Source organism: Embiotoca jacksoni, unplaced genomic scaffold (genome assembly GCF_022577435.1).
Source record: "Embiotoca jacksoni isolate LCO1_2020_lvr unplaced genomic scaffold, fEmbJac1.0.p SCAF_25, whole genome shotgun sequence".
Taxonomy (NCBI): domain Eukaryota; kingdom Metazoa; phylum Chordata; class Actinopteri; family Embiotocidae; genus Embiotoca; species Embiotoca jacksoni.
This window is the reverse complement of record NW_027185376.1, coordinates 479,929-495,276: the sequence shown is the minus strand read 5'-3', so window position 1 is coordinate 495,276 and position 15,348 is coordinate 479,929. Positions and strand designations below refer to the sequence as shown.

Below are 15,348 nucleotides of genomic sequence, written 5' to 3'. Positions count from 1 at the left end.
AATGAAATATTGTTAATACAAATTTGTTCAAGTTAGAGTAAATGCACTTTTCATGAAACTGCTCCATAAAAACATATGTTAAAAATACAAAATCAAATGTAAAGACACCACAGTGGGAAATTAAGAGAAAGAGGCAGGTGGGAGCTGCCAGAAAAACTGAACATGTGAAAGTATCAGCTGCAATATCCCTTCCTCTTCAGCTTCAATCTCATCTAGCGATTTGACTCATAAGAGGAAGTTGCCAGCGCAAAAAAAAAAAACCTTGAGCTTTTACAGAGTGTTTAGAACTCACTGCCTTGAATAGAAACAGATCCTCCACACCAATATAACACACATAAATTAAAAATAGAGTCAGGCACAACCTGTTAGTCTTGACATTTTTATTAACATAATAATGTCTAGAGAACTTTTCTAATGTCAATTATTCTAGTGCAGCTTGAGTTTTAAAGTGATAATATACAGAAATATATGTTGTCTTAAAAGGAAATACAAATGGAAGCATTAAAATATATACCACATAAAAATTGTAAAATCATGGATGGGTTCTGGTGCCAGCAGGATCATAAGAAAAAAGACATACATGAACCTGTAATATTTGGCCATATTCCAGCATTTGGTGGAATGAAAAAGGCACTTTAAAACATCTTTTACTGCCTGGCCCACGATTAAGGCAGTGAGAGAGCTTTGGCAAGCCGTATCCAGAACCAGGCCTGTGTGCAAGGCCGAGTGTAGTCGCATATGGTGAGGAAGCGTAGGATGCTGGGGAACGGCTTTGTCATCGACTTGTAGATCACTGGAATGAGCCGTTTGTTTCGAGCTCCTGAAAAAAATAAAAATGAACGGGAAGTTACATACATACATACACACACAAACACACACACAAGCACATATGTCAGAAACAGGAAGATAGAGCTGCTCAACATAACAAAAATCGACTTTACCAGGACATAGGCTGAGAGCAAACTTGGTCTGAAAGTCACAGGCATCACTGTCGAGGTATTCATCAGAAATCACCACCACCATCCTCTTACACCTGCACAGATTCCCATTCAGCATGGTAGAGACATTTGAATTAATGTGAAAGCCAGAAAATAGGGAGATTTTAAGAAAGGGGACAATGATACAGCTCATGGCAAATTGTGATTTCTTTCTTTCTTTCTCAGGTGACTTTCTATATGTGAATCCAAAATGAAACCGTTCATAGTCAAGTTTAGTTTTCGATTGGCACTGTAAATTTAATTTCTTTTGTATCTGCGAACTTTCCATTTTGACTTTTTTTTTTTTTTTTTGTCCTCATCGATCATTAAAAGAGCCTCAACTAGAATCATATATTTTCCTGACTGTTACTAAGCAGCAGGCCGGATACTTAACCCATTTTTGACGGTTGTCCTAGTTGCAATCTGTGATATTGCAAAAAAAAATAAATATATATTTGCTTGGGCTGCCCTGTTTTTCGTAATGATCTGGTTGGAATTTCACCATCACACCTGGCTCCATGAGTCAGTGCTTGCTTTGTCAATTTTTCTAGTTAAAATGAAGAGTAAAGAGGCAAATCAACAGAACAGACCCACGACATGGTTAGCATGTGTACAGATCCCACCTCTTCTCAATGAGTTCACTCGTGATGGTCCACACGCAGGAGCCCGGCAGGACGTCTCTGTCGAACACACACAGTTTCAGCCTGTAGTCTGTCTGTTCCAGCTCCTGGATCATTTCATGGACAAACTCAAAGTCCCTTTGGCAGTAGCAGATGAAGGCATCAAACATCTCTGGGGGACCTGTAGTCGGATTACATTTCATAACACAACTTTATTCATCTCTACTCGGCTGGTATTGCAAAATATTTCACAACCCAAGACAACAACACGCACACGCAATAAATGTGCATTAAAAAAAAAAACTTAGTATTTCACATAAGTGAAATATATTCTAGAGTAAAGCACTTCCTAACCACGAGACTGTGCAGGGAAGTGGTGCAGATGTGCGATTAGAGATCAAGACAAACTATCAGATTAAGAGACAAGTTGGAGCTTTTCCTGTGCTGTATCTTACCACAGAAATGAACGCTGCGACCATGTCTGGTTTGACTTGAACAAACACACTGGCTCTTATAAGTGCATTACAAGGTTCATAATTCATATTTGACCAGAGCAGCTAAACTGTACAATTTAGGAGGCGTATTCCGAGCAAAAACAAAAGGCAGAATGAGAATTGTTACAGAATACTATTGACTGTTCATCGCCTAGAAAAGTCATTCTATTACTAATGCTTTCCATTTTTACTACTTTTATCTAACATGCATTTATACATAAAAGGGATAACACCAGGTAACAATTGATCAGTGTCAAAAGTTTAAGCAGGCCTACTTATAGTGCAAGTTTAAGAGTATCTGTTTATACAATTCCTGACCTTCTGGATTGTCCTCCCTGGTGAGAAACTTCTCTGGGGTGCGAGGCAGACAGCTGTCAACCTCAGGAACCTGAAGTGGGGGCTCAGCTTTCTTCTTCAGATTCTCACAGTACTTCCTGACATCCTCATCTGGTAGCAAAATGTATATTTTTGTCAACAACACAAAGTGAAATACACACAAATACATTCAGTAAGTTAGGGAAGATGTACCAGGAAAGTGCACAAAATTATCTTAAGTGCATTATTTGCATATATTATGCCAAAAACGTATTGTAGCCTATACAGAAATAATAAATAGAAATATATTTAATATATAACATTTTACAGAAATGTGATTTAGTGCAGGCTACTTTATTGATATAAGTACTTACTATTGTACAAATACATTATTTTAGTTTATTAGTACATGAACATTTACTTCATACGGGGCAAATAGTATTTCTTAAAACTTTTCTGACATGTTTGCAATAAAAGAATTCAGGCGTGTGGATCATTTCCTGACGTACAGCGGCAGGAAGTGCGATGCAGACAAGCTTAAACTCGAAATCATAAATTATTGGTTACGTTTACGGACGACAATGCATTTTCAAAGGGAGATTAAAGTGTAATTTCTTCTGGCAGCAACGCACCTATGAAAGGACGCAGATCTTCCACTATGTCGTCTCTCTCCAGCTTCGCGAGGATTGACAGCAGCTTTCCCACCGTTGCATCAGCGGTCCGAGCCTGCCATTCCTCCAGAACCATTTTGGTGGGGCTTGTTGTCACTTCATAGTTCTTTATCTGCAGGTAAGTGAAGCCCATGGCCTCTGCAACAGCCGTCCAGTCCGCGGCCACGGTGTGTCTGGGGTTCAAGTAAAGACCCAGCTTCTTCCTCACAGTCACGTTCAGCGCGATGAGTGGAATCGTCTCCACGTCAACCTTTAGGTCGGCGCAAGCCATTTTGGAAAAGTTCCGGATCCCTCTGCGGCACTACTGGCTGTAATTAAAAGAGGTAAAACCCAAACATCGTAACGACAGACGTGGTCAAAGCTAGTTAAACCCGCTGCTTCAGGCGTCCACAGCGTACCTGACTCCAGAACAAGGAAGTGATGTCAAATAGACTTGCGTGACTCTCTGCGTCACACGTGGGAGGAGATGGGTTGTTTGCCTCTTGAAACTACTGAATCTATTGTACATGTTGTCCACTGGCATTATTACTCTGGTAAACTGAAGGGAAACTGATCCCTTGAACTGATTAATAAGAGTATGCAATGAACAATACAGATGTGGGCAGAATGTGTGCTGAAGCGTTTCTATTCCCTTTTCTTGCTTGCATTCATAACTGAATTTACTGCAGTAGATAAAACTGTAAAAAAAAAAATTAAAAAAATAAAACTCCTGTCCTGAATCTTCACTGGCTACCGCTTTTCTTGGGCTGAGCTGGAAAAAGTCAGATCCTTATTCACTCAAGTAAAAGCAGTACAGCCATGTAAAATTACAAGTCCTACTTAAGTAAAAGTCTATACTTTTTCAAAGTCTGCTGAGATTTCTTTTAGTATGTATGCACCTGAAGAATGTAAGAATTTTGCTAAAGACCTAAACCAAACCAAATACCTTCCTTTTCAGTCGAACATCTTCTTAAATGAACAAACACCATATTTGTACAGTGTGTATGTTTGTTTGTATGTGTACTTATATGGTTGTTTCCGTTAATAATAATACAATTTTTTTTTTAATGTAAATCATTTTTGAACTGCTTTTGTATGAGATGGTGCAATACAAATAACGTTTTAGTTGAACAACAAAACTGTCCCATTTAGCTTTTCTTTTACATTTGTAACCACCATAAATAAGCAAAGCTTGAATAATAATACAAAGTAACGACAAAGAAAACTCCGCAAAAACCATGAGAATACAATCATTATAACTGATCTGGTGCTTTGACTGTTTCTGCGGCATAACAGGAAACATAGAGAGGAGTTTTATTTTCCACAGAACAGATTAACGGTTTGTTAGAAGGGGAACATGCATTTCTATAAATCCTAATTAGACAACCTCCCCCAGTCAGCACCTCAGTGTGCATCACAGATTTAACAGAAGCAATCCGAGTTTAAAATCACAGGAGCATTTGTGGTTCATCCACATGTTTGGTGTTTGAGCCGCATCACAGGTTTTTGCTTCTGGAGAAATAGAAGTCAATGCCTCTGTCCTGGTGCTGTTTGGGAGTGTGAGATGGGCCTTTCTTTCCTCTTGGTGAAGGGCCAGTCCCGCTCTGAAAATATAAATGTTTGTGATGATTTTAAAGAAGACAGCGAGGCGACATTGCTATTTAAATGCCCCTTTTTCACATACAGTTTAAACCATCGTGAAATGAAGAAGTATTAAGGCCTTTACTTAAGCAAATGTAGAAATACAGCAATTAAAAACACTGCAGTACAAGTAAAAGTCCTGCATTCAAAATCCTATAGGACAGTATCATCAGTAAAATTTACTTCAAGTATCGAGAGTATTTGTTCCACAGAAAAAAGGTTTATGGGATTGACATATTTTTTTAATATGAAGTATTAGTTGGTGGAGATGGATTTTTTTTTTTTTAAATCTTCTTCATGCTTATTTATACATACAAGGTTTAGACCAGCCATTTCTGACTTCAGCTTTGAACCCTCTTCAAAAGGGTCAAGATACAACTGATGGGTGAATCTGAGAATACAATTCCAAGTATGTTAATATAAAATGATGTCACAGAATATTCTCACTGCCCTGTGACACAATTTTATATTTAAATAATAATTGGAGTTATCGCTAATCTTTAAGTTTTTTGTTAAACATATTAGATACGTTGGCCTATTCAGGCTTCAAAAAAAATTAAACCATCTAAAAAGTGTTTTTCAGATGGAAAGGCTTACAATATGACGAGGGGCTACCGCCAGACCAGGGTAACAAGCATATTAATATTAAATAATAATTGCATTTTTATAACTTTTGTAAAAGTATAAAAATACAAGATAAAGAGGTAAGGTAAAACCTTAAATGGAAAAGTAACTGAAAAGGTAAATAAAGGCAGTGTGGTCAAATATCTCCCTTTGGACTGTAGAAGGGTAGACGTATAAAGCAAAATAAAATGGAAATACTCAAGTAAAGTACAAACCCCTTAAATTGTTTTACTTACATACAGCAGTTGAATAAATGTACCACAATGGGTACAAAAATTAAATAAAACGTCATGGCAGAATTATGTAAAACCACTACCCACTTCCCTTTTCTCAAACACCCACCGGTTTCTTGTTAATGTGTCTGCTCCACTCAGATGCCATGACTATGGGGGCAGGGTATGTCTCACCAAGGGACACATGAGCATGTGACAGCGCGGCGGTGCTCAGGGTCCACGGTGCGTGGACGTCAGCTCCTCCGATCGTCTGCAACTCTGGAACCCACCGCCGCACATAGTCACCCTGAAGGAGACAAACCAGGAAGAAACAATAAATCATCGAGTGAAAGCTGATTTCTTCACACTTGTACTGGTTTATTCATTATTATATGACAGCAAAACCATCACAAAGTGGGACTCTGACATTCTGTGTGTGGACTTAAATTTCAAAGGGAAGTGAAACAGTTCAAACTTCCAAAACGTACGTTATTGTCATAGTCGAGGCCTTGTTTGATCATGTTGAACTTCCTGTTCTCTCTGGGGTCATTTCCTATACCAGCGCTGTACAGCCAGTTGCCATAGTTGCTGCAGACGTCGTGGTCAATCTATGGAGGTAAAAAATTAAATCATGAGGCATGTGTGAGTATTAACATCTGAAAAGGAAAAATAAAAGGACTGAACTGCTTCAAAACTGCTATTCCACGACATCTCAATAATGACATAATTTATTAAAAAATTAAGTAAGTAATTAAGTCATTAAATAATCAATAAGTAATTATAATCTGGCCTACACTACTCACCAGAAGGTACTCAAACCACTCAGCTCCCATCCTCCAATCAAGGCCCAGATCCTTTGTGAGGAAGCTCGCAACGTTTTGTCGCCCCCTGTTGGACATGAAGCCCGTCATCGCCAGCTCTCTCATGTTGGCGTCAACAAAGGGCACTCCTGTGCATCCCTCTTTAAGTACAAACGTTACACATGCATTCAGCTACAAACTATTTCAATGCATCTCCTAAAGACACAGACGGATTTAAAAAAAAAATTAAATATTTTAGAATAAATTTGTACAAACTTTTCCAGGCATTAAACAGCTTCATGTCCTTTTTCCATGGCACCGATTTGTCTTGAAGGCCTGGGTTGAAATCACCACAAATTTTATATTAATTTACTGTAAAAAATAAATAATAATAAATACTACTACAAATAATAAAAACAATAGATTGAAAACTAATTTTACCTTCGACCTGAAACATCCTGTTTCCATACTTGACACCCACAAACTTGAAGTAGTCCCTCCACAAAAGTTCAAAAATGACCCTGTAGGAGAGAAGAAAAGAAGATAGATTTGTATTATATGTGACTTGATAGTGGCCAGTGACAGAGTACATTTTATTGCCACTAAAAATTGTGATTTTTCCCTAAGTACACATACACATTGACAACTACAACTTTTTATATTTCCAACAACAGACAGCGTACCAGAACAGATGTTGTACACATCTTAACAATATGGCACAACCATTGCATATTTATTGTTTAGTATGTCTCTAAATAGTAACAGCCAGTATGTCTACTCACCAGTATGTGCTCTGATTGGCTGTCCGCTCCATCTCATACTGCTTGATCTGATGATAAATATATCTGGGTGAAATGCAACCCATCGCCAGCCTGCGGAACGCCAACGCCGCACCATTAGAGATATAATTACAGGAATTACTTGCGTAGAACTTTAAACTCCACTAAGCCTCATGAGGTGGAGAAAATGAAACAATAATACTCACCAAGGTGCAAATTTAGTGGAATAATCCACCCCGATCAAGCCGTTACGGGTCTCTTTGTAAGTTGCGACTGCATCCTACAAAGCAGACAATATATCTATTACACTGACAAACAAAATAATAAAGCACTACAGGATTAGTTTCGCAGCAAGTAATTCTGTACTCACAGTGTCCCAGAAATAGTGTTTAAGTCTGGCGAGAGCGTGACTTTCCCCGCCACTACAGGGGAAGGCTGAGCGAGGATCAGTCACAGGTTCTGGAAGAATAAAACAACAGGAGCATCAGACTGCTTCATATACACTAAACATTCTCTGATGTACATTAAGTACACGTAGAATCATAAAAGCTTATTCATACGCAGAGAAATCAAGCCAGTTTGTTTGCTTGCTTGCTGATAATGACGAAATCTGTGCTCAGCAGTTTGCCTATTCAATTCTGAAAACAGCAGGTGTGGATTTACTTTATAGAGTCACTGCATAAAATGAGCAATTTGGGATTCCTTCTTGCCAGCAGCATGTAAAGACATTAACGCAAAGACAATTTAATAAGCACATCAAATAAATGTGACTGGGTGGCACAAATTGGAGGCTTAGTATGGTCATCTCTGCAAATTCAAACAGAACACAAAGACACAAAGGAAAAGCCGATGTGAGCTTAACTTCACAGTGAGCTGATAAGAGATGAGGATGATTCACCTGTCTGTTGCAGGTCCTCTGCTGTAGGAACGGCTCCTTCCTCCAGCCCCGGTGGAAGAGGATTGAGCTTCTCGGGAGTTGGGAACACAGGCCTCACCCTGCTCTGGGTCTCCATTGCCTTCCTGAACTGAGTGTACACATCAGGAAGCCTAACAAAACAGGAGGAAATGTTACAAGGCCTTCCTAGCACTTTTTTTTTTTTTTTTAACATGCAGCATGTCTTTCATACAAATACAACTTCCTCTGTGTGTTGCCTTTCAAGCAAATTCCATAATAAAAAAAAAAGCACGTTGAGCAGAAATTGGACGCCTCTCACCTGGCTATGTGGTGGAAAGGAAGATCATCTCTGTGGTACAGCGTAGAGCCCCAGCAGGTGTGAACTTTGACCTTCATCTGTGCACAGACTTCCTTCACCTTTTTCTCCACATTCAGCTCTTCTGAAGCAACCTGCAGCGTCAACACATGAAGGTAAAACTATGTCCAAATCACCAGGCTGTGTAATAAAGTTGTGATTATTGACTCTTAATAAGAGAAAGAGTAAATAGAACCACCTCTTCGTGAAAAGCCACACTGCAGACAGAGCCCAGTTGCTTGATGAGGTCAGCAACTATCTCCTCTGGCTTACCCCGCCTCACTACGAGATTGCTGTCACACACACACGCGCACACACACACACACACACACACACACACACAAAGAAAGATAAATACAGAGACACACACAGACAGCGTACACCATGCCAGGCAAGCTGCATCCTGGGTAGAGGGCTAGAAGCCCGGAAAAAGTGATGGAACAGAGTGTGCAGCCTGTTAGCCCAGGTGTGTCCTGATCCTGTTACAGGCACATCACTTCAATCCTAAAAAGCCGAGGATAAGCTTTGCACCAAGGGTATGTGCAACGATAACATGAATGCAAAAGTTAATGAACTACAAAACAAAAGTCGATGCTGTGCGTGATCAGCAAGTTACGCCGTGATGTGCGCGGAGCAGGGGGAAGCCATCGTATTCATGAGTAAGTGCTCCAAGTTGCGTCGCATGATCGACATCGGCGCCCGAGTTACGCACGTCTTTGTTACCACTGCTACGTGGGCATTTGCAAATTCACGATGGGCCTCAAATATGAGGCAGAGCGCGCACATCAGATTTTGTTTCAAATTTTGGGGGAGAACAGAGAGAGGTCGCAGGAAGCCAAACCTGGTAGGTCGGGGGCGGTGGGGAGCGATGATTGTGTTGTTGAAGGAGAGAAACTTGTGCGTTTTAAAATCACCGTGGAACGTCACCGTGGGGAACCTGGTGTCGACAGTCTGACCCTTTGGGATGATTTCATGGTGCATTTCATTTCTCCATCTAAAGCATTTCAAAAGGTCTCCGTTGCCGATTGACAAGAGTTTGATAGAAAATGTAATGAGCGCTCTCTGCTCATGTCCATGAAAAGATCTCAAATGCACCCATACAACCAGCTCACAAAAGCATGTGTAACTCTGGTGCTGTTTTTGATGAAGACATAATTTAACGCTTACTCGCGAGGATTAAAGCTTCCCTCAGCTCCGTGCACATCATGGTGCTACGCTCTGTTACCGCACAACAGGAGCAGTCCCATACGTAGTGGGTCTTCCAAGGCTATAACAAAGACTCAGGTGGACTATTGAAAAAAAATAAAAATAAATCTACACTGTACAGTAAATAAAAGAAATAAATGACACACAAATGTAAAATAGAGAAAGATCAGTCAGTGAATGACAACTGAATTACCTGCCCTTGTTGAGCAGTGTGTTTCTGAGGTCTCTGACACTCTGCAGGAGGAAGCGCAGACGGAAAGGTCCCGTCTTTGGTTGGTTGTAGTTGTAAGTGCCCACATAATGTCTGGGGTCGAAGCAGTACAGTGGAACTATGTGCTCAGCATTTCTTTGAGCCCAGTGGAAAAGCTGCAGGTCAAGAATAACATGTCAAGGTCGTCCTGAATATCCCGAGACAAAGTGGCAGAAAACACGTCAAACGGCATGTTTCATTCTTTGATCAATACAGGTTTTGTTTCAAACAAATCATTTCTCATTCAATTTCATGTTTCAGGTACTTTCATGAGCAAAAACATATTCCTCTGCTCCGGGTTTTATTTTGAAAAGTGTAACCGGAAATGTTGAACAACCGCTTTATTGTCGTCTTCTTTGTAAATCCTACGTTATATTAGACATACGGTTACAACGTGGGATTAAACAAACAGACCAGAAAGAATATTTTTGACATATATTCTGTTATTTTTAAGAGGGATTTCAGTTTTGTGATTATCTGACTTTGGATAGGCTTTTATTCTGAAGGGTCGGCGTAGGAAGTAATATCGTTGCTGTCTGTCGACCGTAACAACCGCAGCTCGATGGTACAATTGGAGATGATAATGTGCATGAAATTTTTTTGCCGTGAACAAAGCAAAGGCAAAACCTTAAACTGACAAAGTCAACCAGATACTTTTACTTTAGTTAAGCTTAGTTCCTGCTCATGTACAATGACGTCGTGTCGACGCGACACGTAACATGTTCTCTTACCTCGTTGTCGTGGAGGCGCAAGTCGTTTCTCAGCAAACATATAATTGTACGGGAGGTAGACATTACTTTGCTTCGTTAAGCGGCAATAGTTGCATAAAACAGCAAAAGCCCTCGGTGCGTTGGACAGCTGTGTCCTCCGGTCGGTCTCGGTCTCTGCGCTCCTGACGTCACGTGTTCAGACACGAGTCGCACGAAGTTACAAAACGGACTCTTTCGTAAGATGGTTTTCTAAACACCTTGGTTGTCAAATCTACTGTAGTTACGACTCGTCTCAATCCACCTGCCGTCTATCAGACGCCACCCGGTGTCCATTTAATTATAAATGGGGGGGGGGGGGGGGGGTGCATTCCTTCGTAAAATGACCAAAATGCACTTAACCTGCCACCCCCCTCTCCATCACCAAGTCCAGATCCAAGAGGTTGTTGAGTGTTAGTTTCGTGGATCCTTTATCTGACTGAGGTTTGTGCAAGTTAGGATGTGCGAGGCTAACCACAGCTCTGAAATATCAGTAACTGTACGTGCACTAATAAATGCTCACATTACCATATAAAAATAATATAATGTGATTTGTCTGTAAAAGGAGGCCGAAGAGCCGTACTGCTCTCTTGATTTTCTTTTGAGTTTCAAATTCTCCCGTGATGGGGAAAAAAAAAAAAAATCATAATAGCACATAGCCTTACCTAGTTTGTAAATTAGAATGACTGCATAATATGATGATAATAAAATAATATATAACACAAATAATTTAAAAATAATATTAACTTAATGGCAACAAATATGAGGATTTTTTTTTTTTTTTTATGAAACTGCAACAAAAAAGTGATCAGAACAAAAGGGATACACATTTGTATTTGGTTACACACATGACATGATGAAATCACAGGAAAAAAAAATTGTCTCAGACTTTTGATTTATTAAGTTAAATGTACAAAAGTTCAATGACTTGATACATTTCATGTTTCAAGGCTTTGTCATTAAGACAAAACTCATTTTGTCCCAATCGAAAGCCTCCCAGCCTCGTCATACTGCCAACCAGCTCTCCAAGAGACAATCATACATACTCCTGTCTAAATCACAGTACATTCTACTGTATAACTATTTCATCAAATAGATTTGTATATAATGTAAAAGAAATTTCATACAAAAGTGCATTACAATATGTATTTACAGTATAATCTTCCATATAAAAGAATGTCAGCGAATCCTGTGTGTGCTCACTATTGAACAGCTGCTCGCCTTACTAGGAAGCTCTCCGCTTTGGCAGTGAACATTTGTGTTTACAAGCAGATTCAGATAAGGCACTGACACGGGTCAAAGAGACTTGATCATTCCTTAAGTGCCACCGTATTACAGCTCGCCACAACACCTCCGACATCAATCCCCCCTAGTTACAGTTTCATCTCATCTCCACTTCAAAGAATACAACATTTGGCTCCGTCTTTCCAACCGGACACTTTTTTCGCGACGTGTAATGTTACGCTTTGAGATCACATGCCATCACGCAGAGATAGGTGTGCTGTCGAGTCGCAAAGTGACCCATTCAAATGGCGTGGAAAGCTAAATAAAGGCATGGGGTGAGGGGATTCATATTTAAGGTTACAACAAATCAAAAAAAAAAAAAAAACATAAACGAGACGCTTCCTTCAATCGAATTTCATGAGCGTCAGAATATTGGATTTGGTCTGTGCAGTCGACTGTGCACGAAGCTGCCATAACACAGAAAAGGCTATAGGTGAGAAAAAGTCCAACATGACTAATACTGCACATTAATTTTTGCCAAAAATTCTTCAAGCTTTCTGCCTCTGCAATTTTTCTTTGGCCACTTCTGAATGGAACAAGGCTCGCTGCATGGGAAGATGGAGTGAACGTGATCGACTCCTACAGGAGTGTTGGTATTGCTTAAGAGACATTGCACACTATTGCAAAAGTTTGGTTCTTTTTTTTTTTCTTTTTTTTTTTTTCCCTCTTTACGACACAAATCTCACTATGAAATTATAAAAATGCATCAAATAGAAAAATATCTCCTCAGTTGATTATCCTGCATGTCGGAAATGTTTAAATGCATGATATCAAAAGTGCAATGTAGACAATCCTTCTGAATGGGGTTGTGAGTGCTATGAAAAGTAGGGCAAAGTCAACCCTATAAGATGTTAAAAAAGACATTCTTACTTACAAATTCTTATTGTAAGGCGTTGACGAGAATACATTTGAATTTTTTTTAGGATGACGGTAGAAATCTCATCTGCGAGGATGACTTTGTATGTGTCATATAAAAATATGTTGCCATCTTAATTCCACTCACAGCCGTCGTAGGCTGACGAGTAACTTACAGTACGATCAGATGTGATCAGCGGCAATCACAATTACAATGTCTACTCGATCCCCGGACACTGTACTGCGGCAGTAAATTAATGTGAAGTGAGACCCGGAGAGTTTGAGACGTCACGTCGTCGCTCTAACTCGGGTCACTTTTCCCGCTCTTGTTAAAGGGCAGCAGTCTAGAGGTCGTGTGACTGCGGAGTGCCTTCTCTTCAGGCCCCTCCTGAGGGGGCCCGACGCGATGCCCTGGAGGACGCTGGAGGTCTGACAGCAGTCAACCTGGCCTCTCAGGGAGTAGAAGGAGCTGAGCCAGTCGGTGAGAGATGCAGGAGCCCTGACAAGGCAGACACTGGTGATAGATGACAGGGCAGGAAGTTGGAGTGGTGCTGAGCCCTGGAGCCTGGTGACGGAGGGAGAGGCCCGGGGGGGAAACGGGGCGGGCCCGGAGAGGAGGGGAGGCGCCGGGGCCACGGAGGCCTCGCAGGCGGGGAAGGGGAAGGGGGTGTTCACCGGCCTCAGAAGCTGCCCTGGACAAACGGGTGGCTGAGCAGGACGTCTGCGGTGGGCCGCCACTTCTCCTCCACAAACACCTGCCGCAGGAAGTCCCTGCACGCGTCGGACACGCCCTCCGGAAGCAAGGGCTTCGTGGGCTGGGTGGCGATCTTAAAAATGGCTGCCATGGCCTCGTACTCGGCCCAGGGAGGTTTCTGGGTCAACATCTCAACAACAGTGCAGGCAACACTCCTGAAGAAAATCACAGCAGCAGCAAACATGGGTTATGTTTATAGGTATTTACTTTTATACATACACATAATGTCTTTTGTGACACGCTTACTGCAGTTCCATCTGATGTGTATCCTTACCAGACATCAGCTTTCCGGCCGTAGCCCTCTCCATTAATGACTTCCGGACTCATCCAGTAGGGGGTGCCAGTGACAGACTTGATCCCTGTACCAGACATGCAGATGGTCTGGATACGTTTGCTGGCTCCAAAGTCTCCCAGCTTCACGTTCCCTGAGGAGTCTCTCAGGATGTTAGCACCTGGTGGAACGAAACAAAATGAGCACAGAGTTTTTCAGGAGCCTCCTGAGAGCTGCCCATATCCTTGAAGGGACACTTTAGACAGTTTGGAGGTTCAGTTATAGCCATGGTTAAGAAGTGCCGGTGCCAGCATTTCAACCGACTGAACGACCTCAGGGGAAAGGTCAACTTTTCCTACAGCTTGACCGGCAGACTTTTAGTGTCTTTCAGCAATCTTTCTGCAAATACGACACTCGCTCCACTCTCCAAACACGTTCATGTTTCTTTTAATTTTTTTTCACATTGGGAAAAATCAAACCCTAAATAAACTGTCTGCGCCACATGAAACAGATCAAACCTCAACACCCTTTCTCCTCCTTCATCAGTCATTTTTCATCATGTCTACCCCGTTTCCTTCAGGCACACCACTTGTTTGATCAGTGAGTAATGTGCGCCACTCTCCACTCACCCTTCACACCCACTGAGGGACTGGAAGGCTGCAGAGAGCAGATTGAGAGACGAAAACTGTAACCTTTACTCTTTACTGCTCACTTCTCCAACCTGTTTCCACTGCCTTGCACACATGTAGGATGTGAGGCTCTCCAATAAATCATGCGGCTGTTTGGCCCTGTGGAACATTAAATTCACAGAAGCTGCCCTAATGTCGTATCTCTGTTCAAAAGCCACGTGCTGACACCCCTTTTACTGCAAAAAGAAGAGCTCTTGTGTGGTGAGGTGAGTACACACCGTATATTACACACAATGAGCATATGGAAGTGGAAAATCCCACCCACATATGCTCACATAGAGCCCGCCTGTGTCCTGTGAGACCTACTATCTTTTTTCCCCACCAGACGGTATATTTCCCTCTCTTCTTGGCCTAACGAAGCAGTGACTCTCAAAGCTGCGGGCAGCCAAACTCCAGCCTTTCCGTCCGGTGTTGAACATTTTTAGACTGGCCAATTTCACCAGCGTGAAGCCTAATATATCTCAAAGGGGAGTTCGAAATAGCACATTTTTCCAGGCTCATTCTGCAGACGATGAATAACCAAATGAGGAAACGTCGACCAGGATGAAATGAATGAATCTGTGGTTTTCCCAGCAACAGTTGCTGCAGTAGGAGCCATAGCAAAGTCGTTCAAGTGTGGGTGTTCATCGCTTTAAAATCCAATTAAAAATCCAACCCTGACCTCTGCTAGTCTGCAGATTTAGTTACCTTTGATGTCTCTGTGTACAATCATGTTGCTGTGCAGGTAGGAAACTCCTTGGAGGATCTGTCGGGTGTATCTCCTGGTCACCTTCTCTGTCAGGGCCCCGTAGGCTTTCAGCTGGTCTTTTATCGAGCCCTGGGGAATTCAGCACGAGAGACAAACAAACGCCGGTGAGAGAGTGTGTGGATGTGAGGTTGGAAAAAGCACACTGGCTGTTGTTTAAAAAAAAAAAAAAAAAAAAAAACTTAC

General features: G+C 41.4%; 3 protein-coding genes across 4 annotated transcripts in view; all 3 read right to left on the bottom strand.

The window, feature by feature from the left end:
- Positions 1-365: 365 nt before the first annotated feature.
- myd88 (MYD88 innate immune signal transduction adaptor) lies at positions 366-3,505 on the bottom strand. The gene is made up of 5 exons (XM_069159439.1): positions 3,039-3,505; positions 2,410-2,538; positions 1,601-1,778; positions 942-1,033; positions 366-820 (listed from the first exon to the last, which is right to left on the bottom strand). Exons 1-5 carry the CDS (start codon positions 3,346-3,348, stop codon positions 666-668), a joined length of 864 nt encoding a protein of 287 aa, XP_069015540.1. The 5' UTR covers positions 3,349-3,505; the 3' UTR covers positions 366-665.
- Positions 3,506-4,354: 849 nt separating this feature from the next.
- Positions 4,355-10,837, bottom strand: cry-dash (cryptochrome DASH). The gene is made up of 14 exons (XM_069159438.1): positions 10,550-10,837; positions 9,762-9,934; positions 8,562-8,655; positions 8,327-8,457; positions 8,011-8,159; positions 7,483-7,571; positions 7,319-7,392; positions 7,116-7,205; positions 6,775-6,854; positions 6,610-6,669; positions 6,337-6,494; positions 6,022-6,141; positions 5,664-5,840; positions 4,355-4,660 (listed from the first exon to the last, which is right to left on the bottom strand). The coding sequence occupies exons 1-14, from the start codon at positions 10,610-10,612 to the stop codon at positions 4,553-4,555; spliced, it is 1,566 nt and encodes a 521-aa protein (XP_069015539.1). The 5' UTR covers positions 10,613-10,837; the 3' UTR covers positions 4,355-4,552.
- A 1,678-nt stretch (positions 10,838-12,515) lies between these two features.
- The window catches only part of map3k22 (mitogen-activated protein kinase kinase kinase 22), a 36,044-nt gene continuing 33,211 nt past the window's right edge, over positions 12,516-15,348 (bottom strand). For both annotated transcript variants that reach the window (XM_069159436.1, XM_069159437.1), the window contains 3 exons: positions 15,105-15,234; positions 13,732-13,909; positions 12,516-13,612 (listed from right to left, as the gene is read on the bottom strand). In XM_069159436.1, the coding sequence (XP_069015537.1) occupies positions 13,384-13,612; positions 13,732-13,909; positions 15,105-15,234 (537 nt within the window). In that variant the 3' untranslated portion in view covers positions 12,516-13,383. The remainder of the gene's footprint in view (positions 13,613-13,731; positions 13,910-15,104; positions 15,235-15,348) is intronic.